Genomic DNA, 25,712 nt, shown 5'->3' on the forward strand with positions numbered 1-25,712 from the left:
GGGAAGCCCCTAAGCATATTTTTAATATGGACAGGGTCACCAAGATCAATGTTTACATTCTTCAACAAGTGGTGATTCTGTTAAGTAGAGAGTGGTCCCTATGTTTCAGATGCGGTGGTAGATTTTCCGAAGTTTCAGAGCTGGGCACATACCCAGCTCTCACGTGGAGGAAGAGCTATTCTGCTTCCTCATGCACAGCAAGGTACATGGGTGCTGTACTCACTGTCCATTTGACACAGAACCAGAGGGTAAATGTAAGTGTTGGAGCAGATTCTGATATCTTTTTGAGAAAATTTTGTGGCATTGACCATTTGTTAGCCTTGGAGTCCATTAAGAGTCTGTGGGCTTCCCTGGTGGTGCAGTGGTTGAGAGTCCGCCTGCTGATGCAGGGGACGCGGGTTCGTGCCCCGGTCCGGGAAGATCCCACATGCCGCGGAGCAGCTGTGCCCGTGAGCCATGGCCACTGAGCCTGCGCGTCCGGAGCCTGTGCTCCACAACGGGAGAGGCCACAACAGTGAGAGGCCCACGTACCACAAAAAAATTTTAAAAAATTAAAAAAGGAGTCTGTAAGAACTTGGAATAGATCCTGGTTACTAATTTCTCTTCAGAAACATCTACAAGAATCAAAGCATGTAGAATTTATGCAATAGTATAAATTTTTGACTTTAGATAGTTTAAAGTAATACTAACTACCACCACCACCTTTTTTTACAGCTAGTTCCTGCTGTTTTAATTCACATATTCATTCACCTAATATTTGATGTGCGGTCACTATTAAGCCAGGAACCCTGGGGCTCTTAAAGTGAAAGATCAATTTTCTAACCTCCTGGTACTTACATTGCTATGCACTCCACCTGGAATGTTTGTCCTGAGAGATGCATGTCACTCATTCTCTCTCCTCCTTCCGATATTGTTTAAATGCCATCTCTTCAGTGAGGCCTTCCTTGGCCATCTTACTCAAATTTGCAGCTCCCCCAAACTAGTCCTCTACTTTTCTCCACGTCACTGTCAGTATCTAAGCATGTACATATTTTATTTGTTTGTTGTCTGTCGGCTTTCACTGGAATATAAGCTTAATAAAAGAAAGGACTTGTGTCATTTTTAAATTTCTATAGCCTAGTACCTAGAATAGTGCCTGGCACGTAGTCAATGTCTAACAATTGTTGGTTGAATGGTAAATGAATAGTAAATCTGTATGTTTCAATGTAAGTAGAGGTGAATGCAGCAGGTATACTGCAAATTAGTTAGACATTACCAGATTATCAGGTAACACCCACCCTTATAATTGTCCACTCAAACAAGTCTGAAATTCTTATTCTTAAGCATTTTCTCCGTTAGACGAACAAGGATACAAAGGTAATCTATAGAATAGTTGTGCCTTAAAACTGCTTGGTCTTCATATATGTTATGAAACTAATAGTCCTACGATATGTTGACAAATTCAAAGGAATATCTAAGGAATATTCAGCAGATGAATAGTCTTCTGTGTTTAGGAAGATATAAGGTTTCCCTTTTTGAAGGTGATACAGGTTAAAGTTTGAAGTATTGATGCGAATGGAGTCACATTCCCAGCTGGGGGCTTTCTGAGAGTCTATATAATCATGGAAGCCTATCAGAGAATTGTATGATTGACTCATAGCTCGTGAAGAAAAAATAAAGTTAATCAAATCTCTCATTCAGTTCATTCATATTGGGTTTTATAGCTAAGTTCAAAGCTGTACAGGAGACCTATCATAATGTATTGTATTAGAAATAACAATAAGATAATATGAGAAGGATTTTGACCTTCAATTAAATTATTTTTGCATTGTTTCTCAGATAATTTCACCAGACTTCCTTGCCCTTCCAGTCACAGCTTTTCTGCTTTGCTTCCCTCCCCACCCTTCTTACTCAGTGTGTGTTGTCACCTCGGGCAGCAGTATGAATAAGAGTGCAGTCAAGAGATAAATGATCATTTCAACCTGGCTTAGAATGTTCATCTCAAAAATGTTGATAGAGAGGTTAGAATTAATTAGTAAACAGTGATGCCGTACTCTGATTAGCATCATAAGTGAAACTGTCCCTGGTTTTACATTTCACATTATTATCATTGATAGACAGTCATTGGTTTTAATAAGACTATCCACACACCAAAAAAACAAAAACAAAAACAGACTTTGGGAAAGTCTTTGTAATCCAAATTTTTACTGGATAAAACTTTGACAGATCTGTGGTCAACCACCTCCTAAAGTTGTCACTTAATGAATGAAGTGTACAAAAGCTCCCAAGGCCTCCAGGCAGGTTATGAACAACCAAAGGATCAGAGTACATGTTAGTGGGAGGAATTCGGACAGGAGCACATACCAAAGCACTGCCTCATGAGTCAGGCTCAGGACTGGAAAGAATAAATGCTTGTTGCAGGATGGATTAGATAACTCAAAGGCTGAAGCTTTGACATAAGGTGAATCATCGTGACTAAGCAGCCATTGTTTATTTCTCCCAGGTTGACTTGGCCTTTAAAGCTGACAATTCAAAGGTCTTAAAGCCTGAAAAGTAAATGGTCTTTTAAATAGATGATGCCGAAGGCCAGGAGTGACATTAGAAGATCAGGATCTTCACATTGGATGAACACTGTGTCCCGATCTAGAGGAGGAACTTTAGTCATGGGGAGGTGTTCCAAATCCTGCCTTTTAGCATAATGGTTCCTCATTTTCTTCTAGAGTCAGACAGTCCAGAGTTTGCATTTCAGTTCCACCACTGACTAACTTTGAGACATCAGACAGGTTACTTCACTTCTCTGTGAATAAGTTTAATAAAATAAGTTTAGTAGCCGTGTCTACCTCACTGGCAGCTATCAGCTATGAAGGTACTGCCTGTAAATCACTTGGTGTCAGCATGAAGGACTGAGCACAGCTCACCATGATGATGGTGGTGATAAAGATGAGAATGGCAGGTCATGTGACCCCAGAGACTGACCTAGATGCCTGGGATTGGAGAAACCTAGTGTTTCTGAGCTACAGGGAGACAAAGATAGAGGGGTGTGTGTGCTTCTGGTCTAGTAGGCTGGGGCTCAGTAAGACAGCCAGGGAAGAGGATGGCAACATTCTATGAGGAGTGAAAGTGGATTAAGGTCGAGGCAGTAACAAAAAGATTCCAAGGACAACCATTGCTCTGTGTGCTTTACCAAAACTCCGTTTACTTTAGCTGAGGCTAAACCCTCCTTTAGGCCTAGCTCTGAAGATAAGAAGTCCTGGCACAGTATTGCTTTCCTATCTCCAAAGAAAGGGTCTAGACATTTCACAAGTATAAGCACCTCAGCTCTGTCTCAGCACCTCAGTCCCATTAGTCTACCGCTATGTCAAGGGGAGAAGGCAAAGTAGGAAGTCCCCTCGGGCAGGAGACACAGATGTTGTGGGTATCTGCAGGGTCATCCTTATTACCAGGCAGTTCTCCAGTGTAATATTCAAATGAGAGGAAAGCAGAAACACAGTTTAAATGACTTGTTGAGAAGGCTTTGAATTAACACTAAGACTCAATGTAAATCACTTTGCTTGGAAGTCATATAATCCTTTAACTCCTTAGCTCATTTATTCATCATACTTACTTTTATCACCTGCTAAACTAGACACAGTTTTATATGGGGAAGAACTCAGTAAGAGCAGAGTAGTTACGATCTAGAGTACAGGTAGGAGTCTGAAGGAGCTATGGGAGTGACTTTGCCTCCAGAGGAAGGGCCATTCGACCCAGGACTTGAAAGATGGTTGAAGTTTGCCAGGTGGGAAGAGGTGTTTTGGGCAGGAGGTAGCTTGTAAAAATGTACGTGATTATACGGTCAATCTAAGGAGTTGAACTGGGGAACAGTGGGGAAACCAACAGGTTTTCAAGCAGGACTGTGACATTGGGTTTGTTTGGGGGTGGGGGGGAAGATGTCTCTGAGAACAGTATAAAGGATGGATGTGAAGAGGAGATAGACTAAACACCAGGAATAAGAAGGGAATGAGGGCTTAAATACAGTAGAATCGAAAGGTTGGGAGGGGAGACACTGAATTCTGATGTAAAATGATGGAGTCAATTGTGGACGTGTGGAGCTAGGTTGGAGCATCCATGAGGTGAAATTGAGAATGACCTCGAGGGGTCTAACTTTGTAAACCATTAGGAGGTCGTGTATCTGCTACCAGAAAGTAGAAGGCAGAGCAGAGGTAGGGATGAATATGCAGATATGAGTAAGGTTATGTGATGGATCTGACCAGGAAATTCAAGTGGAAATTTTAGGCAGGAAGTTGTGAATACGGAGGAAATAGTGTGTAGTAACAGAAAGTACAGGCTTTGGAATCAGAGCTGACTTAAAATTTCAACTCTACCTCTTTTAGACCCTGTGATCCTGGGAGAGCTATTTATCTCCTTTGGAGTTTTTTTCTTCATCTGATTTTTACTACCAGACAAAATGGGATTATTATTCCCACATTTATTACAATTTTGTTTTCATTTGCCTGATAGCTATTTGTTCATTCATTATTTTCTTTGACACTTTGTTTTAGGTTTGTTTCTTTCAAACTATGTAGCTGGGTGTTTTGTGTTTTGGCCTGGTCAAAAAGTCTCAATCTTAACTAATAGGCTGAGTTTTATTCCTTTAGCTTTTAGTTTTGGCCTGGTCTAAAACTCTCAGTCTTAACTAATAGGCTTAGTTTTATTCCTTTTAAACTTTGTTTTTTTCCCTTTTTATGGTAGGGGTAGGGTTGGTGGTGTAGAGGTGTAAACGTTGGTTTGATGCAAGTGCTGTTCATTCCATGATTGCCCGTATTAATTTAGAAGTTGTGCTATAATTTTCCATACTATTAGTGGTTACCTTTTCATTCCCATTTCTTCATTATTAAATAAAATTAATTAGTATTTCCTACACAGATGCTCTTATTTTTCAGTCCACAGCACCCCTTCCCAGGGTCGATTAACCAAGTTAAGCCGTTTTTTTTTTTATTAATATTTAGCACACACAGAACAATCAGTGTTTTCATACCAACATAAAAATGAAATTTATTTGAATGTAAGTAATCACAATAATTATTGAGATAAAGCACAAAAATTAAATTTTTAGCCCTCAAAATCAAAACAGAAAGAAACCTAATTGTAATCCCTCATATGTCCTCAAAGGTAAAAACAACTGAGTCATGGGAGTGAATTGAAAAAGACCTTGGAGAACATTTTGTACACACTCTAACTTAGAAGTCAGAGGGGTTAGCTAATTTTTCCAAGGTCACACAGAATTAGCGGCAGAATCAAGATCCAAACTCAGATATTATCACTTGTCATTTTCTGACTTTTCATGATATTACTGGCTGTTCTGGTAGCCAGTGTTAACCAGTAACCTATTCATATCCTTCCATATCCTAGCATGAACCTAAGCTGTGTGTGTTTCAGAGGTTCAGTGTTAACATTGCTCTATTCTCTGAGCGTCATCAGACGCTAGTGGAACACGTTCTTCACCCACACTGTTGTAAGCCTGCTCAGAAGGACCAGGCTGGGCACTAGATGGTCGAACGTGACTGGGACGGAAGTTGACCCAGCCCACGAGTGCACCACCTGGTTCTCTGTCCTATCTGTGTTCTTCTGTTTAGCTGCCTTTTTTCTGTAGCGATAAGACAGGAGTTAGTATAACGATCATAAAGATTCACTCATTATAATTATCTACATGGACAGAGTCCCTACCATGTACCTGGCACTGCCTTAAGCACTTTATATGTTACCGCGAGCCCACCTGGCAGCCCCTTCAGGAAGACGGTTCGAGGAAACGAGACCACAGAAGTCACTGCTTGCTCAGTGACACGTGCTGGGGGGTGGCAGGAGTCGGGGGTGGACTCAGGTTCCTGTGAAGCCGGAGCTTCTACTCTATCCTATACCCTTTCATTTCAAACTCCTTTTAGTACACGAGTCACTGTGTGTTTCTAAACAGAGTTCGGATTGATGGCGAATTTCCCCTTTGTGTGGCACTGACATACTGTTACAGTGTCATTGAAGTATAATCCTGGTGGCAGCAGCTCAGGGATGGGACTGGGTTGTTAAGGTCCAGGGGCCACAGTGGGTTTTCATTTCATTTTTATGTTATGATCTCAGAGTCCAGGAGAAAATGATAACTTCACAAAAGTAAAGGTTAATGATATTCATCACAGGTCCTTTTTTGGGACATGTTATTCTTTTATAGAGCTGCCGCTATGAAATTAGTGAATGTTAATGATTTAAATACTGAATGAGTTTTATTTGTCTGTTCAGACCACCATAACAGACTACCATAGATTGCGTGGCTTAAACAACAGAACTTTATTTTCTTACAGTTCTGCAGGCTGGAAAGTTCAAGATCAAGGCTATGGTAGGCTTCAGTTTCTGATGAGAGCTCCTTTCCTCGCTTTCAGGTGGCCGCTCTGTTCTCATGTGGTCTCTCCTCTGAGCGTGAAGAGAGAGGGGGAGTGAGCTCTCTGGTGTCTCTTTTTATAAGGACAGTAATCCTATTGGATTAGGTCCCTACCCTTATGACCTCATTTAACCATGATTACCTCCTGAAGGCCCTATCTCCAAATACAGTCACATTGAGCGTTAGGGCTTCAACATACGAATTGCAGTGGAGGGGACGCAATTCACTCCATAGCAATTGTTGATTTTTTTTCTTGCATTCAAAAGTCTCATTTCTTAATGAGAAAATACAAAACTTTGATATTTTCTATTATCCACAGGGAATATTTTAAATAACCAAACCTCTTAGAATTAGTTAACTTTCAATTCTTATTAAAATATTGAAATATTTTACATTATCCTTCAGTTTAAAAGATTGCATGATCTGTACTTGGTAATAATCCTAGCAGTCACCAGCATACTCTGCAATAATATGAAACTGCTGTTTGCTATTTCACCATTGTTTGCCTGTTCTCTTTATGGCTGTTTAAAGACGACAGTTGTTTAAAAAGGCACTGCAATAGGATCTCCACGTCCTGGTAGAAAATTAGAAGTGGAACTCAAGAGTTTGATAAAGAAATATTCTTCCTTTAAAAGATTATTTGGGATAAAGCTGATTATTGTTGTAATAATGTCTAGCCCTGTTGTGACTGATAACACAATGTTACGAGCTACCTTTAATTTTCTGAATTGGAATTATGATGATGACAAATCTAGCAATAATGGCTAATATTTACTGAATGCTTACAAAGTGCAGAGAACTATTCTAACTGTGTTAGATGTAATGATTCTTTTAATCCTCACAGTAAACCCATGAGAAGGTCCTATATGTAGCCAGAATTTACCCTGACAGAAGTGAGGCATAAGGAAGTTAAGTAATTTGCCTAAGACCAGACAGTTATGGGTGAATGAGTCAAGAAGTAGTTCTCAATGAATCAGGAAGTAATTAATTAGTAAGACCCTTGGTTATGTGCAAGTTGTGAAAAACACTATAGTGAGTGGGAAAAAAGTGGGGGGGGGGATAGTCCTTTGCTACATAGAAATCAGAGTATAAGAAATGCTAAAGTTTGTGGTAGATGTCATAAGAGCAGCAATGAGCCCTGAAGAGATGAAGCTTCTGGAGAAGACCTTAAGGGCAGTGTTCCTCCATATGCCATCAGTGAATCACTTGGGACCAGAATCACCTGGGAAGTTTGTTTAAAATGAAGATTACTGGGCCCCATCCTAGAAAAAGTGGAAATGAATGAGGGTTGGAGCCCAGCAATCTGTGTTTTCATGAGGCTACTGCCTTAAAGGATGGATCTGTTTGGATAAAAAAAAAGGATAGCAATTTTCCCAGCAGAGCAACCACAGGAGCAAAGAGATGGGGGAAGTACGGTTTGTTTAGGAGGTACAGTAAGGAGAAAGGTCTCCAGGGAGATTGAAGAGGATGTTTTGGAGAGCAATGCAGAACAAGACCAAATAAAGATATTAAGGCCAAGTTTAGGTAGGACTTATTTCACTTAGCATAATATTCTCTAGGTCCATCCATGTTGTCACAAATGGCAAGATTTCATTATTTTTTATGGCTGAGTAATATTCCATGGCCTATGTATACCACATCTTCTTTGTCCATTCATCTATTGATATGGACACTTAGGTTGCTTCCATATCTTGGCTATTGTGAATAATGCTGTCTATCTGTTACTTTTAATATGTGTTCTCAGAGTATTTTTTTAATTTATTCAATCATTCAGTAAATATTTATTGAGCACATACTATGTGCTTTTTCTCTGAGTAAACTTTTAACTTGGGCCTGAGAATTTCTTTAAAACCATGGGCTTTTAACATTGGAAGGAAGGAACCTTGAAGATCAATTTCTTCACGTTTTAGGCAAGAGTAAACTGAAATCCAAATGAAATTGTTCAGGTCTCACTATGTGTTAACAGCAGAGCTGCTGGGAAAACCCAGATCTCTGTGTACCACCCTGAGTGATGTCAGAGGACAAACTTACCGTGGGTTTGTCCTCATGCTTTTCCTTCCATGAAAGTCAAGCCAGTTCAGATCCATTTCAGTAGATTTGTCTCCTGAAATGAATAGCTCTGGAAAGATTTAATGGTAGCAGAAATACAGAATCTCTAATATCAAATATTTAGAGGAAGCAAAATGTTCTGAATTTATTGTTTTTCCCTTAAAAAGTAACATTTTAATTGATATACCACCGTAGTGTCCTCCAGGTTTATGCTTGATATCTTGTTTGGACACTTTTGCCAACAATGTTAATAGCTCACATTAAAAATGTGTTTAGCTGTCACGGCTGAAGGAAGCATCATATTTTTTAAAGTTTTGTGGGATTTATTTTTCCCTGAAATGAGGAAGGAGCATAGATATGTAAAGAAGAAAGGAAGCATTCCATCATTGAACCATATTTTTTGAGTTGTGTATTTTCATTCGGCTTTTTTGTTAAGTCTTACCTAAATAGATTATGAACTCTTCAGACACAAGGTCGGCTGCTTATTTGATCCCTGACATCCTTTTACTGATTCAGTGTGATATGCCTGTGAGGCATATCTTTCATCAACTATCAATCTTTGGGATTTTCTCCCAAATCCTTTTAACACTTACAGAACCAATGCTATGTTGAAACAAATGAAGTCACACACTTTTTTTTTCGTAAATTTTTTAAAACTTTATTTAATTTATTTATTTTTGGCTGCATTGGGTCTTCATTGCTGCGTGCGGGCTTTCTCTCGTTGCAGTGAGCGGGGGCTACTCTTCATTGCAGTGCGTGTGCTTCTCACTGCAGTGGCTTCTCTTGTTGCGGAGCATGGGCTCTAGGCACACAGGCTTCAGTAGTTGCGGCACGTGGGCTCAGTAGTCGTGGCTCATGGGCTCTAGAGTGCAGGCTCAGTAGTTGTGGCACACGGGCTCAGTTGCTCCGTGGCATGTGGGATCTTCCCAGGCCAGGGTTCGAACCCGTGTCCCCTGCATTGGCAGGTGGATTCTTAACCACTGTACCACCAGGGAAGCCCAAGGCGCACACTTCTGATCTGGAGGATATCACATGTTTTAATGAGAGAGAGACAGATGGTACTGTGGGTTTGAGGGCATCACATCGCTATCAGCATTGAGATGTGATGCATGCACTCTTCTGCAGTTATAATAGACCAAACTAGAGGGCTGTTCCAGTTCCCAAAGAGTAGAATTCAGTGCATCTTCTTTGGCCTCGTTGTTTGCATATTACGTTATGCTAAAAATTTAACAGTAATATTTTTTTCCTGAAAATTTGAGACAAGCAAAGGCCATGGTTGGTTAATTAAAACCAAAGACCCCATCCATGTTTGTTAAATGTGGGCCGTTTCTACAGCCCTAACTGTTAAGTTTTTAAACCTGCCTGTGTTTGGTTTCCCTCATTTTTCTTCCTGAAGCTGCAAGAGAAATAATCTGGTTAGAGAGAGAAGAGCGAGCCAGGCAGCACTACGAAAAGCACCTGGAGGAGCGGAAGAAGAAGTTAGAAGAGCAGAGGCTGAAAGAGGAACGTAGGAGGGCTGCTGTGGAAGAGAAGCGAAGGCAGAGGCTCGAGGAGGACAAGGTGAGATGCTGCTCTGGGGGAAACGTGGGAGGCTCGTCTGTTTCAGAAACACAGCACGTTTACTGTGAAGCTTCCCGTTAAGGTGCTGGCACGCACACCAAGAATGTCTCAGAGGCAGCAGGTTTACAGAGTCATAGTTTCTAGGGAGGTTGTGGTGTGGAAATCAGGTAGAGAATGGTGTGATTGTCACTGTTGCCCCAGGAACTTTAAAAGCTCATTTCTCTGGTCTAGAACTATGACTTATTTATGTTTACTTCATCTATACTGAAGTCTTAAGACTACTCCCAGTAATTGGATTTCTGTAGGGCTTTACCATTTACAAACGTTTTCCCATAGATTGTCTCATTTAACTCTTACTCAATCCTTGAGTAAGTGTTGTCAGTTTTTGTGAAAATGGACATTTAGACTCAGAATAGGTAAGTTACAGAAAGTCGTACAATCCATTAAGTTGTGGGGTTAGGATCACCCACATCCGTAGATTCCATATGCTGTTTTTAAAATACAGTACCACATGTGTTTAAGCTAAGACTTGCACTACCAGGCTCATGTGAGCTGATGGGAGCATCACACTCCCAGTACTAATAGTAATCGTCATTTATTTAAGTACCTGCTGTATGCCAAGCGCTTGATCAACTGGAACCTAATAATTTCAGTAACCCCTCACCCAGGTTGATATTACTCTCACCTTAAGGTGTAGGACTTAGGAAGTTTAAGTAGTACCTCTCTCTCCACTCTGCCTTAAGTCGAAGACTCCTCAGACATCCAGGTGGAATCTAATCATCAGCTCCTCTCTTCCCTTCAAGGAACGCCATGAAGCCGTTGTACGACGTACAATGGAGAGGAGCCAGAAGCCAAAACAGAAACATAACCGGTGGTCATGGGGAGGTGCTCTCCATGGGAGCCCCAGTACCCACAGCGCAGGTAAACAGACAGTAACCGCTTTCCAAAATCACTCTTGTTTTCTGGACAGTACAAGTCACAGTTGCTTTTTTATTCTGTGTTTGCAAAACAAAACTCCTGCGGAAATAATTAAGTTACACTTAAACGATGCTTCTACTGTTTGAGGATAAGAGGGTGATGGAGGTAAGAAGATAAGGTTCCCTCCCTCCACACAGGCTGATTTTCTCATCCTTTACAAAATTCTTTAAAGAATTGGAAATCTATGCAATGTTTCTAAACAACTACTTTCAACTCTACGTTATTTTAAGTAATTCATTTGCATAGTGGTTTCAGGATTATGGAACAGGTTAACCAGTTTCGTCTTTTTCTCTGGAAGAACCATAGCAATATTGACAATCAGAATCAATACTATGAGCTTATGTATTCTGACCCTAAAGTATATGCAACACTAAGGCTCTTCAAGAGAAAATACAGATTTCTGAAGCTAGAAATAGTAGATGTCCAAGCAAATCGATGTTCCCTTGTTCTTGAATTGACATAAAATCGTACTGAAATTTGGATTTAGTGAAAGCCTTTATTTTTGTACTGTAAATTCAATACTCCTTGAGTTTTATATAGTGTGTCAGTTCTTTTTCATTTGTGTGAGTCTAATAAGCTTTTTTTTTTTTTAATTTACTTTGGAAAATCATTGTCTTACATTCTGTCCCCAGGTGGTTTTGTTGAGTCATCATTCACCTTTCTCGATTTAGCAGGACTGGACCACCACTTCACAACTTTTGGTGGTACTAGAAAACCTGGTACAGACATCCTTGTGATTTGCTGATTGCCTGACCTGTAGCTAGCACCTCAGACCTAGGGCCAGTTCATCAATAGCTGAACCATCACCACCTTAGTCATAATGCATGCTTAATATCCTGTTGCATAGACCTAGATCTGGGACGTGGCACAGTGTTTCTCAAGTGTTGATAGTATGACTCAGGTGACTTAAAGGTATTGAAATAAAGTAATTACATGTGCTATGTTTACTTTCTTTTTAAATGATCCTTTTGGATAAAACCTTAAAAAAATGTTTTTCCACTAATACATCACCAGGGCTCAAAGTACATCCAGTGTGGCTTTATCCACCCAACCGCCCCATCAGTACAGCTGTTGCCACTTTCAGTTTTAATCTGAATAACTATGGATTTTCGTTTGCTTTATTCTCTTTCATTCCTAACATTCAGTGTGTCTTCTATAACCCCTTCATTTAAAAAGATCTAAAAGCATGTTGCCACAACTTTGCAGTGAACCAAATTTGAAAGCATGTTTTTCTCCCTTGGCTCTTCATGACCCAGTGGTATGTGCTGTGGGGCACATATCAAATCTGTGGTCATAAGGATCATTTACATGTGATATTTCATTCTAGGGATAATTTTGCATATTTGTTCCATGCAAAAAAGCTGTCATGGTATGTACTTTAAAACCTTACTTATTTTTCTTTTACCTGGCTTCCTGTTTTACATGTGCACGTTACACATGTAAACCTATTACAGATTTTCAAACATTTTTGAGGGGAACTCAAGTTACTTAGCTTTACTTCTTGCTTCCACACTCAGTTCAATATATAACCTTTGTTATTGCCACTCAGAGCAAGAGAAACCAGCGTTGTATTTGTGAGCTGTTGGATAAAATCCTTTTTTATAAGGTTTGTGAATTAGAGAAAATTGCTCTTATACTGGAACAGAGTAGTTTGAAAATAATGGGAATTTGCCAAAATTCTCAAAGGTCAGAATGATGTGCTGAGATCTTGAGAGCAGTGACCAGGTCTTGATCACTTTGAGTACCCCTTACTTCACCACAAGGCCTAACTTGTGGTAGGTACAACAAACAAATCCTAGAAGTTGAATTTCATCCAGATTAAATCAGTGTGTTGTCTCACTGCTCCCACGTCAGCTCGCACTGCTTTGTAAAACTTTATACGTTTTAAACCGATTCTTCATGAATCCTTTTGTGGATCTGTGTTTTGTTCAGAGAGGAAAAGAAAAAGATTAAAAATTCTTACATGTTAAGTAATATAATAAATACATATTATATCTCCATAATTTTAATGATGCATGTTAGGCCTGCATGTAGACACAATCTCCCCCCAACTGAAGCTTAACATGTAAGGCAATATCAGAAAAGATATTGCTGTAAGATCTCCTAGAAATGACTTTCATTTTCCTTCCTTGTGCCCTTGAACCTCATATTTTATCATTAAGATGCTCCTTTTGACATTTTACCCTAAATCTTTTCTTTGTTAGGATTGCCCTAAGAGCCCATCAGTTAAGTGTAAATTTGAGTCACAGAAATGATGTTTGGTTATTTTCCTTTTAATAATTAAATTGCTTCATGTAAGTCAAGGATACTTCAATAAATAAAAAAATTTTTAATTAAATTGCTTCAACCGTAAAGATGAGTCCCTGTAGAAGACAGGAATGTCTGATGTTGGTGGAAGACTTGCTTATCTCCTGCACACTATAAATAATGGCCCAAAATGGTTATTCTGTGGGGGAAATTTTAACATTTTTACCACCAGGGTTAGTTAGACCAGTGGGAACGGGGTTTGAAGGCCTCTCTCACGAGGAATATTTTGGTTTGTTTTCAGTTTTAGAAGAAGCTAACCATAGAAAATAAAATAAAATATGGCAAAACCTCTTTAACTTTGGCTATTATAGGCCAGAAAAACTCCCTGCATCCTACATAAATATAATGATGAGATGTTTAGACTTTTCCTTATACACGGTTTTATTCAGGGAACGTGATTTACGCTAGTGAGTGTGGTTATAGCTTAGTTCCACTGTAAGGAGAGCAAACTATCAGAGCTGATTTTTGCCTTTTATACAGCTAGTATTTCTCTTCTGACTTGAACTTTAAGAATTACCCTAAAATTATCCAACAGAAATAAGAATATTATTAATAAACTTAAAGAGAAAGAATTCTGATTTTCTTTGCATTGCTGCCAGTTTTGTTAGGCAGGTTTGTGGGCTGATTCTACATCTGTAAACCGCACTAAACTCTGTGTTATAGGCACAGAGGAGTGGTTATTAGTGTACTTTAAAAAAGAACTGCTCTGGGGGCCATTCTTTCCACACCTAAAGGGTTTCTTTTTCTTTCTTTTTAATCTGTTTTTCTATAATGAACTTTAACGCCCTGGGTAAAATGACTCTACAAGCAAAGGTATCAGCAGACGCACAGAACCTGGTGTTCTTTTTATTCTAGTGTTTGCATTCTAGCCTACCAGCACTATTACTACCCCATTGTTCACACTTTGGGAAATCATGAAGGCGTTCACTTTTTTTTTTTTTTTTTTTTTTTTTTTTTGCGGTACGCGGGCCTCTCACTGTTGTGGCCTCTCCCGTTGTGGAGCGCAGGCTCCGGACGTGCAGGCTCAGCGGCCATGGCTCACGGGCCCAGCCGCTCCGCGGCATGTGGGATCTTCCCGGACTGGAGCACGAACCCGCGTCCCCTGCATCGGCAGGCGGACTCTCAACCACTGCGCCACCAGGGAAGCCCAAGGCGTTCACTTTTATGGGCCCCTTTGTGCTTCACAGTCCCCTTCCATTATTTTCGTTGTCCTCCGCTGGCTTTCCTTTGGTCTTCCTACATTTGTTGTATTATAACAGTATGCTTGAATTTCCCTAGCTGACTAACTGGTGAGCTGAATAGTTATTTTATATTTTTATTTTCCTATAAGAAAAATGAGTATTATTTCTAGCCTTTAAGTTACCTTTAAAATGTCCACTTAGAAAACTGTGCTATAGTAAAGATCTAGTCATAGAGCTGAAAGCATCCAATCCTAGTTTTTCCTTCCATCAGTGAACTAGGAAATTGCAATCCTGCATGCTGGCTGTCAATTAGCATTATCTCCATTTGTTTTAGATCCAGACAGGAGGTCAGTTTCCACCATGAATCTTTCGAAACATGTTGATCCCGTCATTAGCAAGCGGCTCTCCTCTTCATCTGCAACTTTACTAAATTCTCCAGATAGAGGTACAGTCAAAAGGAAAACAAAAAAAGTGTTCTGTTATTTCCTTAATGCTTTTTTTTTTCTGGATGTTTACAGATAAAAGTAAGCATCTGAAGTTGCTTTCCCTACGTTTCTTAAATAGGAAGAAAAAAACTTCAGAGTAAAAAAGCAATAAACGTCTGAGCAGCATTTTCCTTGCGACAAGAACAGTTCTCATTTTAGAACTTGGCTGAATGATTGCATTTAGCAGTGATGAAAGCGGTGCTTCTCTCAAGTTTTTAGTACATGCGTTTACAGCTCCAGAAATCACCCACTTATCCACCAACATGCAAATAATCTTTGTTATGAACATTGATTTCACTTCAATCAGATTGTCTTTGACTTTTCATCTGTACTTGGGGAATTCCAGGCTTTAACTTTCTAAAAGACCTTTTTAAATGATTCATGTTGATAGATTTCATTTTGCTAATTTATTTCTCCTTTAACCAAACCTTTCTTACTGCATTTCTTGTGTGTGCGTGACTGGTTTTCTGGTGTCCATTCATTTAAAGGGATTTGGCCTAACTTCAAGAACATCATTATTTAAGCGTCCTAAAAATTTCAATATTCATAGTCCTCCAATTAACATTTTATTTGAATTTCGAGTTTTGTTCATCCCATGGATTTACAGTACATGAATGTTGAGTTACTTATGAAATGAAAGTTTTATTTTACATATTTACGTATCATAGAATGAAAAATCGAGCTTTTAAGATAAGCTACTTGTTTTACATAACTAAAATGATTTTAAATTAAAAAAACCAAAGAATTATTGTGCAATATAAAAACACATACTCTTTGAAAGTAACAAACTGTGGTGACTTTGAGTGCTTTATTAAGAAACTGATTGGTTTTGAAGTGTTTATAGTCTTTAAAAAGAATGTAATGTGTGCATGTTCTATATGTGTGTATGTGTATTTGTATATTTTGTATTGTATAAAAGTTATGGTGTCATTGTTATGTATAAAATAATGCGTTGATGTTATAATTAATCTCTTAAAGCAGTAAATGAATCAACTGCCTATTCTTGCCTTTTAACCTAAATCATTTTTTTTAACCTAGTTTGCCTAAATCGTTGATATTAGACATGTAGTCAAATTAATGGCCTTTTATATGTTAGAGAAAAGTATTATGAATTGAAGTTCCTTTCATAAGTAGCCTTTATTTTCAAACCAATTCCCTTAAAATAACGTAAAATATAGCATGCTGTTCTTAACAGTTGTGTATTCATCTTTTCTTTGGGATTGGTCACTTAGCACTTGAATTTTATATTTTTGTGAACGTGGGTCTAAGACAAATTATAACTGGGACTCACGGCAGTTTTCAGTTAAACCTTGGCTTATTGCCTCCTACAATCCCGTAGCCGAAACTGGGGCAAGGTTGGGGGTAGGCAGATGGGCAATAAACCGAACAGAGTACTGTCCACACTTCTGTGGATTGACAGTGCTGTGTCAACTAGAAATAAGATGTTTTGTAGACTCTGCATGACAATATCTGATTTAATATCCTTAAGTAATTGGATCTCAGAACTGGGAAAAATTTGTTGGTTGGCTCATCTACTTCAGTTGGGATAATAGAGTCCCTAAGAGGTGAAGGGCCTGACTTCAAATCCTGCAAGTTAATCGCTGGAGAAGAGGGACTAGAACAGAGATCACCAGCTCCCAACCCGTGTTGCTGCTGTGCTGCATTTGTAGTTCTCTCCTTCATGGATGTCCTTCCTTACATCAATCCTGACTCCATGCACTCTTCCTTTGGGTGAGGTTAAGGGCCAGGGGCAGTTCAATAAGCGGTTCATAGCTGGGGCCAGGAAATTGCCCCTTGAATCATGGTGCAGGCCTATAAAACCCAGAGCTAAGCTGGACTAAAAGGACAAGGGGGCGAGTACTAAATTTACGGGTTCCATGTCTCCTCCCCCCTTATCAAAAGAACTGTGAACCAGTTCTGGTCTAACTGACGAGGTCAGCCTGGAAGAAAGATCTGCTTCATCCAGGGGCTCCTGTGTGGTCCAGGAAGCGATTTTTTTTTTTTAAGTTAGGCAGAACCCTAGCACAGTGAGAGGGCTCTGTCTTTTAATGAGAATAGAAATCTTCTGCATTTGAACTTCTCTAATTTAGAGATTTAAGTAATTTAGTTAGTATAATTTCTGCTATCTATTTTTTAAATTCGATTATGCTTTATTATCAAAGTAGAGAGCATTCTTATCAAATGATTAGAGGCTTTTACAGCCTGATCATAGAGAGTGTGCACCATTACTAGATTGTTTGAGCTTTCTCAGCCCTACAGCACAGGCCTTAAAGCTGATATTAAACTGAAGCTCTGATACTATTAAAGTTGACATTCAGCTGGAATGCTCTGCTGGTTATTCAAAATGCTGGAATATTTCCATACCAGTTGGTAAATATCCACTTCCCCGAGCTGTGCTTCCCCAGGCCCTACAGAGTGTCATCTACTAGCTCTACTAGGAGAGCTCTACTGGTGCCTTGCCCCACCAGTTTTTAAATATTTTGATCATCACACCTGAATATAGTGTCACATAAACTGGTAAAATGCCCCAGTTAAAGGAAATCCCTGATTACCAAAGATTTCTGTAATCGCTGCAACAGAGAGAATATTGCCCCTGGAAATTTTTGCATTAAAAATGTGTATTGCATATTATCTTAAGCTTCCTGCTTAACCAGCTTTTTTCTCAAGGAAGAAGAATAGGGCGTTTGAAAAAAGTAAGAAGGAAATTGGCTACTCTTTGCTGAAAATTAGTTCATACATTTTTTTTCCCCAGAATCTAGATTAGAGGACATGGTGGGGAACCTAAAGTTGAATCCTGCCCGCGTGTTCTGTTTGACCGGAGCAGGGGTTTTTTGTTCCTGTTTTAGATCTAATTAATTGCCATCAAATTTAAAAATGTAAGATTTCATATGACATTTAGGTCAGGATGTGGCAACACTTGCCTAATTTCTGCATGGCACCTGTCATCTGGGACTGAATAGTGACTTCCTGCTTGTGAAGGAACAGGGCAGCACAAATACCTCTAATGTTTGATTGTGTCCTTGGACCAGATGGTCTTTTATGGGAATTGTCAATAGCTCATTTTAAGTGCTTAAGTAGGAGCAATACTGTAGTTGTTTCATGAGAATTAATACCTTTCCTTCGGGAGCTTATCATCTCACGATTAGGCCTCTCTAGGTTAAAAAAAAAACAATAAAGTAACTCTCCTGTACTAACCTTTACTAAAAAGTTATGGAAGAGATCTGTTTCTCTCTTGCTCAGAGCATAGTTATGAATGTGATAGATGTGGAAACGTTTCTCCTCGCAAAATCTTTCATTCACAGTTTCGAAGCTATAAAACAAATCTCTTTGGATTTGCTTTAAACACCAGTCAAAGAGAGTGTTTAATGATCTTCATTTGAGGCAGATTCTTTGGTTGATGCCTTAAAGACCAACAGAAATAAAGTAATTGAGCTTCTCAATCAAGGGGAAAAAAAGACACGGCTTTTCATTGATAAACCATCTCTACAGTTCTAAGCCAGTTATCCTACAGAGTTTATCTAAGAAAAGGAAACATTCACCTCTTCTTCCCTTTATCATCTACTGAAAATACAATTCTAGTGAAGATTTTAATTTAATCCTAATCACTTTTCCCACTGATTTAATTCTCTGAATGTATTCTAATTTTAGGTTAGACTATATTCTGCTGTTGTTACACATACACACACACACACTGCCATACTACAGTTTATAATAGCACTTATCCTACTGTGCATTCTACTAACTGTGTAACTATTACAATAGTTTTTATAACAGATCTTTTTATTTGTCAGCAGATTGATTTTAACCATGAAGACTCTCCCAGTAAACAGAAATTCTAATAAAGAATTCACTAGTTCTTAAATTCACCAGCACCTTGATCAAAATAGCTACTCTTTTGAAATAAAGTCCGATAATTAACGTACTTATTGGAGGCTGGTCCTTCCTTTCAAATAGGAGCGGATACTTTCTACAACAGCCTTTAACATCGGATGGCTTCTATTAACTAAAACTAATTTCCTAGAATTCAGAAGTCATTTCTTTAAAATATAACATATATAAAAATTTATTATAAGGACAGTTGCTCCAGAGACCAGAGGACTTGCACCTGCTGTTTATGGTGCAGAACAGAAGTGGCCTTGTCAGGTTTAGACAGTTTGAAAGACTTTTATAAGCGACTTGGAAGTGTTTTCTAAACTAGAGATACAGTCCTCCCTCAGTATCTGCAGAGGGTTGGTTCCAGGAGCCGCCGCAGATACCCAAGTCCTCAGATGCTGAAGCTCCATAGTGAGCCCTCCGCATCTGCCGGTTCTGCATCCATGGACACCAAGGGCCAACTGTATATTTACTGGGAAATATAAAATGTGGAAAAATCCACGTATAAGTGGACGTGCGCAGTTCAAACCTGTATTGTTCAAGGGTCAAGTGTATATGATCACTTTATTTTAGTGATATTTGTAGGATTTTGCAAGCTTCTTTCCTGATATCTTTGGAAAGTAGCTTCTATATTTTCATGGACCATCACTGGAAGCTAACAGTATAAACAAAGTAATTAATTTATAATTAGCATGCATTTCCTAACGGTGGTCTTGCGAAGCCCCAGTACAATTTGGGACTCCACTTCATTGCATCATTTTAAATTTATTTTCTTGACTCTTCACACACCCACTAGTAATTTCTGATATTATGATTATATTGAATTTTGGCTTTTCTATTGTAATTTTATCTTCAGCTTTACCCTTATCCTCCATCAGAATTTTTATGTTTTTGCCAAACCAGGGACCTGAAAGAACTTGCTTGCTAAATGGGAAAGTCAAAAGAAAAACTTACATAGAACGTTGCATGAGTCCTCTTTCACTTTATTATATCTAATTTCCTCCAGTTGCCCAAGTAGCAATTCATGGAGATGTAGCAAAATGTAATGGAGACCTTTTCTCTATCCACATATTTCCAGTCTTGCATGAAGCTTCGACTTTGTTGAAGTTGACATTCAGGGTACTTAGGACGCCTTTTGGCTGAGGTGTGTGCTGTCTGCTCACCGCCCATCCTGATGAGGCAGATGGGTTCAACAGACTCAGAGATACATGCCAAACCTGCTGGAAATGGTTCTTCTGTTTTGTTACCTGTTGGATCCATAGGAGGGTGGTTAGCAAAATCTGTGTCCATAAAACGAATACAGAACCTGCCACAAACTTAACCTCTTGAAGAGAGGCACCTTATGGAATAGCTGCTCCTTTGAGCAGAGTCCCTCCTGCCCTGACTCTCCACCAGCTTCCTCCCCGGACAGCCTGGTCTCTGTCGAGGTCTCTCGCGAAGGCCCGGCGTGTGGGAGCGATAGGGGTGATGCCTTGCACCCCCTCGCCCCTGGAAAGAATGCTTCTAACATCTCACTTATGTGGTGACGTTTAGCTCGCCGCCTGCAGCTCAGCCCATGGGAGAGCAGCGTGGTTAACAGATTGCTGACGCCCACACATTCGTTCCTGGCCAGAAGTAAAAGCACAGCTGCCTTGTCTGGAGATACAGGTAAAACTGTCAAGGTGCAACTTTCTCCGTGAGATAAAGTCCTCCTTTAGAAGCGTCTCTAAGCCACCCATTTTCATCTAATCCCATCTCAATTTTTCCCATCGCGTGCTTCTCCTCCTCCTGGTGGAATGGCGTTGGAAATGTGTCTGTTGGTGTTGGTTTCATGCCCCTGGTATCGTTTCCTCTGAGCATCCGTCTTAGCATCTTATCTGGACACCAGATGCCGGGCAGGTAAAGGATGCCCCTCCCTGTGATCAGATGGCTTCAGAGGCTTCTGTCTGTTCATAGTGTTACCAGAAAATCCTATCCCTTACCCACCTTTCTTTCTGCCCCTGCATCTGAGCAGATGATCAAACGTAGAAATAATTTAATATCTAATACTAATTTGTGGGCCTGGGGATAAACTCAAAGCACAAGCCGATTTAAGCATAGCGTTTCATAATGTAGCTGTGGACTAGTCACTTATCCTCCCTGGGCTAGTCTTTTATCTGTAATTGAGGAATGGTACCCTTTCAAAACTCTATAAAGAGTTGTGGAGAAGGCTAATTACAGTGTTCTTATTTGTTACATACTTTGAAAATATGTAAAATGTGCCAAGTACTAGTTATTATAATTAGTTATAACTCCTCTACTTTTTTGAAATATAAAACACCCCTGAATGAGCCAATTAGTTTAATGAGAAGTTAGTATAGATTCTACATCTGGCTGGAGAGAAAGATACCTATTAGGCTTTTGGCAGTGTCTCTCTCATGGTGAGTTGATTTTGACTTTCCCAAATATCTTTGGGCACAATTGGTGTATCTATGTAACCAGCCCTCATGTTTGGCACATGAGAAATTGCATAGCCTCTTCATAAAGCTCCCTTTAAAAAGGCTTTGCCTCTGCAAGCCACTTCATGTTCACTAGCCCTCTTTTTTAATAATAATTCTTGGTTGTTTCATGATATCTTTCATCTGTGGTGTCCAATGAGCTAGTCAACCCTTATTCTCATAGTACCCCTGGGAGGCAGTCAAGAAAGCAAGTGCAGGCATTCCCACCACCTGAGATTGACAATAAGTGAGTTATACCAGAGGCACTTAGAAAATTGGTGGACTAGGTCTTAAACGTGCTTCTATCCTCGGCACCCTCGTGATGCTCTCTGTACCATTGTGCGTTCAACTAGCTGGACCACAGTGATCTGTGTTTTCTATAAAGTAACTCTCCTGTCAACTGTCACATTGCATCTGAGAACTTTCTGAAGGAAAAAACTACAGTTTATTTCAAGATACTTTATTTTTATGTCCATTTTGTCATACTTTCATATAAGTCATGAAAGCTGTTCTTTATGTCCAGCTAATTGAAAAACGTTTAAAACTGCTTTTCAGTCCTAATTCATCGGATCTAAATAGTTTATGGTTCTCATGCTTCTGAACCTCCACATTGTATGTTGTTTCATACTAAAGGACTGCCTCACAGCTAAAAAATTGTCTTTCTTTGCTATTTCTGTCATCACTAACTTTTGTCAATTCTTTCACTCTTCCTCTAGTCTCTTCCAACACCATTTCCTCATTTTCCACCCATTCGACTTGCCCAGCTTCCCACCTTCCTTGGCGCTCAACCAAGGTGCTTTTTAATCTGCTAACTGGCTCTTCTTTACTTTGCAACTTTTCCATTCTCCTCTTCACAAATTGATACATTTTTGTAATGTATTTTAGTGTGAAGCGATGCATACATAGACTTTACTTGAGTTGCCTGTTTTATTAATACATTCCTTAGATCATTGTTACCTATTATTGCATTGATAACAGCTTATATTTAATGAACCAAAACTGTTGTGTTTAGAAATTTCCATTTGAAATTATTCATGTAAACGTCTCTTACACTTATCTCCTCAAAAACATTTTTCCCATCACTTTTATTTTTCCATCTGGTCTCCTTGATTATTTTTTCTCGTCTTCCCATTTTAGTGTCGTCCCTTGAGTTCACCTCATATCCAGTTGCCATTGGCGAGAGGGTGACCTACATCCAGAGCCAGGGTTACAGTAGCAAATCAAAACAACCATCCTTACTCCTAGGGTGTTTGGTGATTGCAAATTCCCAGAACAAGTAATAAGAGCAGTTGAGAATTGGAAATCAGAGTCTCATATGTTTCATTGTGACCACTGCTTTGGGTTGATTTTTTCTTGCCCATTTTTAAAAATACATTCATGATACATGTGATTATTAGAACTCAGGATTAAATGAGTTAACACATGTAAAATGTTTCGAATAGTACCTGCACATAGTAGGCACTCAATAAATGTTGTTATTATTCTACTATGTAATTATTCTCTCTGCTGCACTCCAACCACTTAAACTGCATTATCTTTTCTCTGCAGCCATTATTTCACATAGAAAATCCTGAATACGTTAAATTAATGCACTCTTGCTACCAATAGTAGAAAGAAATACAGATATTGTGGAAGGATTTCTCAAAGACATTTCCATAAAAGAAATGTTTAATAAAACTACTTGGGTTATGGAGGGCACTCTAGGAGGGAAAAGAAAACAACCATCATATATTGCTCTTCCTATTTCTTCAGAAGGGCAAGATTATTAGAATAATTGATTTAAAGGTTTCAGGGTTTTCAGTAGTTGCTGTTAAGAACAGCGATGAATTCCATGAAATGTAGTATCCTTAGAATTAGCCAGACGATGTTTCTTGAAGAATTAAATTTGAGCATTTTTGTATGGACTACATTAGGTAGATTTAAGGATATTTTTTTTCCTTTCCTTCACATTGACTCAGCACTATAATAAAGAATGAACCAGAGGCATGATGAGATTGGTTACATCCACGGTGGTCTCAGGAAATGCTCCAAGGAAGTGCTCCACAGATACCCCTGAAATTATTACTTTCCACTAGAGGGAAAAGAAATCATATTTCTGTGCTTCATTCCTTTTTCAGTGGCAGACCCATGGCCTCAGAGCAGGGCTGTCATCTAGGGTTTCTTGATCCTTGAGCAGTTAATGGCCTCTGGCTGTGCCCTGGGCTGTGTGTGCCTCTCTTGGTCATTAATCCCACAGAAGTGCCTTGTGCCAGGATGTTCTTCTTTAAAGGCATTTGATTGGCTTGGAAGAGGTTTGCATTAATGAGCTCTTTCTTTGTCTGGGAAGGGCAACTGCTTTGTTGTGGCACTTGAGAAAAGGTTGTTTTCCAACAGTTTTCCCTGTGATCACGATAAGCCAGATGAGGAGAGGGTCTCCTTCTTCACAACACAAAGGAAACTTCCTTCACGATTAAGGTCTGAGGCAAAGCTTTATGTCAGTTTGGAAGTAAGACATATACCTTTTAAGGAGAACTGAAGGAATGCAAGGTGTTTCAGCTTATCCAAGAAATAAGGGTTCTGTTTTCAGATGATGGGAGAAGAGAGTGCAGTTTCCAGTCGATTCACCACCTTGACCATGCAGTGATAACCAGAAGATACTGCAAGGCATTTAATGAAAGAGAACAGGAATACAGATGCAATCTGATGGACTTTCTGTCTGTAGACTAAACCAAAAAAGCACTTAAATATTTTTAACTATAATTCTGAAATTGAGATTACCTTGAATTTGTCCTGTTAACTTTTGAGTTTTTAATTTATTAATACTGTTATATTCAGTTGACCTAACAGTCTCTTTAAAGGGTTGCTACTACAATGGCTAGGGTCGGGTAAAGTCATTTTATAACATGGTCCGAATACATAGCATTCCCCTCAGTAGTCATGTTTAATTGTCTTATTTTTTGCTGGAAAACAAGATTTCCGGATGAGATCTGAAAATGAACCTTGGAACATTGGTACCCACATGTTTGATACCTACGCAGTGTTCTGTGAATTTCTTTAAACCCACTGTTACTCAGAATCACTTGATTAATGATAATGTTCCTTTGAAGGTGAATGGTCAGAAGCTACGTGGTTTTCAAAAAAATATTTCTATCTTGAGTAAAACTGCAACAGCTGTTCGTGATTCAACTTTATTTTTGGCAATTCTAACATATTTATGTTCCCGTCACCGTTTTAAATGATGACATCCCATTTCCCCATACGTTCTGCTGCTTGTTATGAACCATCAGATGCCTTGGCTTTTGGGGAAAACCCAGAAGCGTGCATTTGATTTGCCTTTAAGTAGATAAAACACTTACAGAATTTTTTTTTCTGGAAATTATTAGTTATTCTTGTAACAAGTCTTAATACCTGATAAGACTTGGTCATTTAACATCTTAAAATTTCAGTTGCTTTTTCCCCCAGTGGTTGTTGAATTTTACTCCCAAAATAGTTGCAGCATCTCTTGCTTGCCTGCTTGCTCACTTGCTGTCTTTCCACCGTTTGTTCCATCTTAAAGCTATTAGGAAAAATCTAATTATAAACAATCCTTATCTTAAAATTATCTGTCACTGATGTCGCATTTTACCAGAACCATCTGTTTACGGGACTATAAGACCATTGCTCTCTGTAATTATTGGCTTACATCTATATCTTTAATTTAATAAGTATTTAAATAGCCAAATAGTTTCTATATTCCAGATTTTTCATTTGGACATGCCCTCCTTTTGGACACACTGTAAACTAATAGGACCTTGAGGAGAGTTGAGTATGATGGTCTGGACACCTTTAGGTAATAACATCTTCTCCCTACTTTTCTCTCTATCTCCGCTTTGCTACTTTTCCTGATCCTGCTTTTGGCTTTCCTTCAACTGCTCCTCTGGCACTCTTGCGTGTAAAACAATCACCTGCACCCTAGTTACCCCCATGTGTCCTCGTTCAGCATCTTGCAGCCCCATCAACATCATGCCCTACAAAGCCGCACACTCTAGAAATCCGATGGAGCGACCAAAATTCTTTGTAACGCCACCGGAGGGCTCCGCGCGAAGGAGGACTGTTCACGGCGCAGCGGTGAGTAGCTGTTGGGAGCAGCCTGGCGAGTCTGCACTGTTTCTGTGCGTAGTGGACACCGCCTCGAGGTGCAGTGAGGATGTAAGCCAGGCGGTGGTGACATCCGTCCTCCCATCCGTCCCACCAGTCTTGAATCTGGCTGGCTGAGCGGTGCTGTCCCCACACTTCCTCCCCACTTGGCGATTCTGCTCCCCCCCTGAAAATCTGAATTTGAAGATGAAAATTGTTCTTTGTTCAAGCATGTCTGAGTGGCTGAACTGCCATATGGGTGCCTCCAAACGAGTAAGTGCAATGCCAACATACTTTATTTTTGAAAGTAAGAAAACCTTTGAAGGGGAAGTGGGCCTGGACTGCT

The 25,712-nt window shown here is 39.4% G+C and overlaps 1 protein-coding gene across 3 annotated transcripts in view; it reads left to right on the top strand.

The window, feature by feature from the left end:
• MAP7 (microtubule associated protein 7) overlaps window positions 1-25,712 on the top strand; it is a 163,352-nt gene that overhangs the window by 116,013 nt on the left and 21,627 nt on the right. For 2 of the 3 annotated variants that reach the window (XM_082855447.1, XM_082855448.1), the window contains exons 4-8: window positions 9,828-9,991; window positions 10,795-10,912; window positions 14,792-14,902; window positions 20,349-20,462; window positions 25,230-25,357. In XM_082855447.1, coding sequence (XP_082711573.1) covers window positions 9,828-9,991; window positions 10,795-10,912; window positions 14,792-14,902; window positions 20,349-20,462; window positions 25,230-25,357 — 635 coding nt within the window. Of the gene's footprint in view, window positions 1-9,827; window positions 9,992-10,794; window positions 10,913-11,601; window positions 11,689-14,791; window positions 14,903-20,348; window positions 20,463-25,229; window positions 25,358-25,712 lie in introns of all 3 variants that reach the window. The other variant, XM_082855449.1, reaches the window with a different exon arrangement.

This window comes from Leucopleurus acutus, assembly GCF_964270905.1.
Source record: "Leucopleurus acutus genome assembly, chromosome: 15".
NCBI lineage: Eukaryota > Metazoa > Chordata > Mammalia > Artiodactyla > Delphinidae > Leucopleurus > Leucopleurus acutus.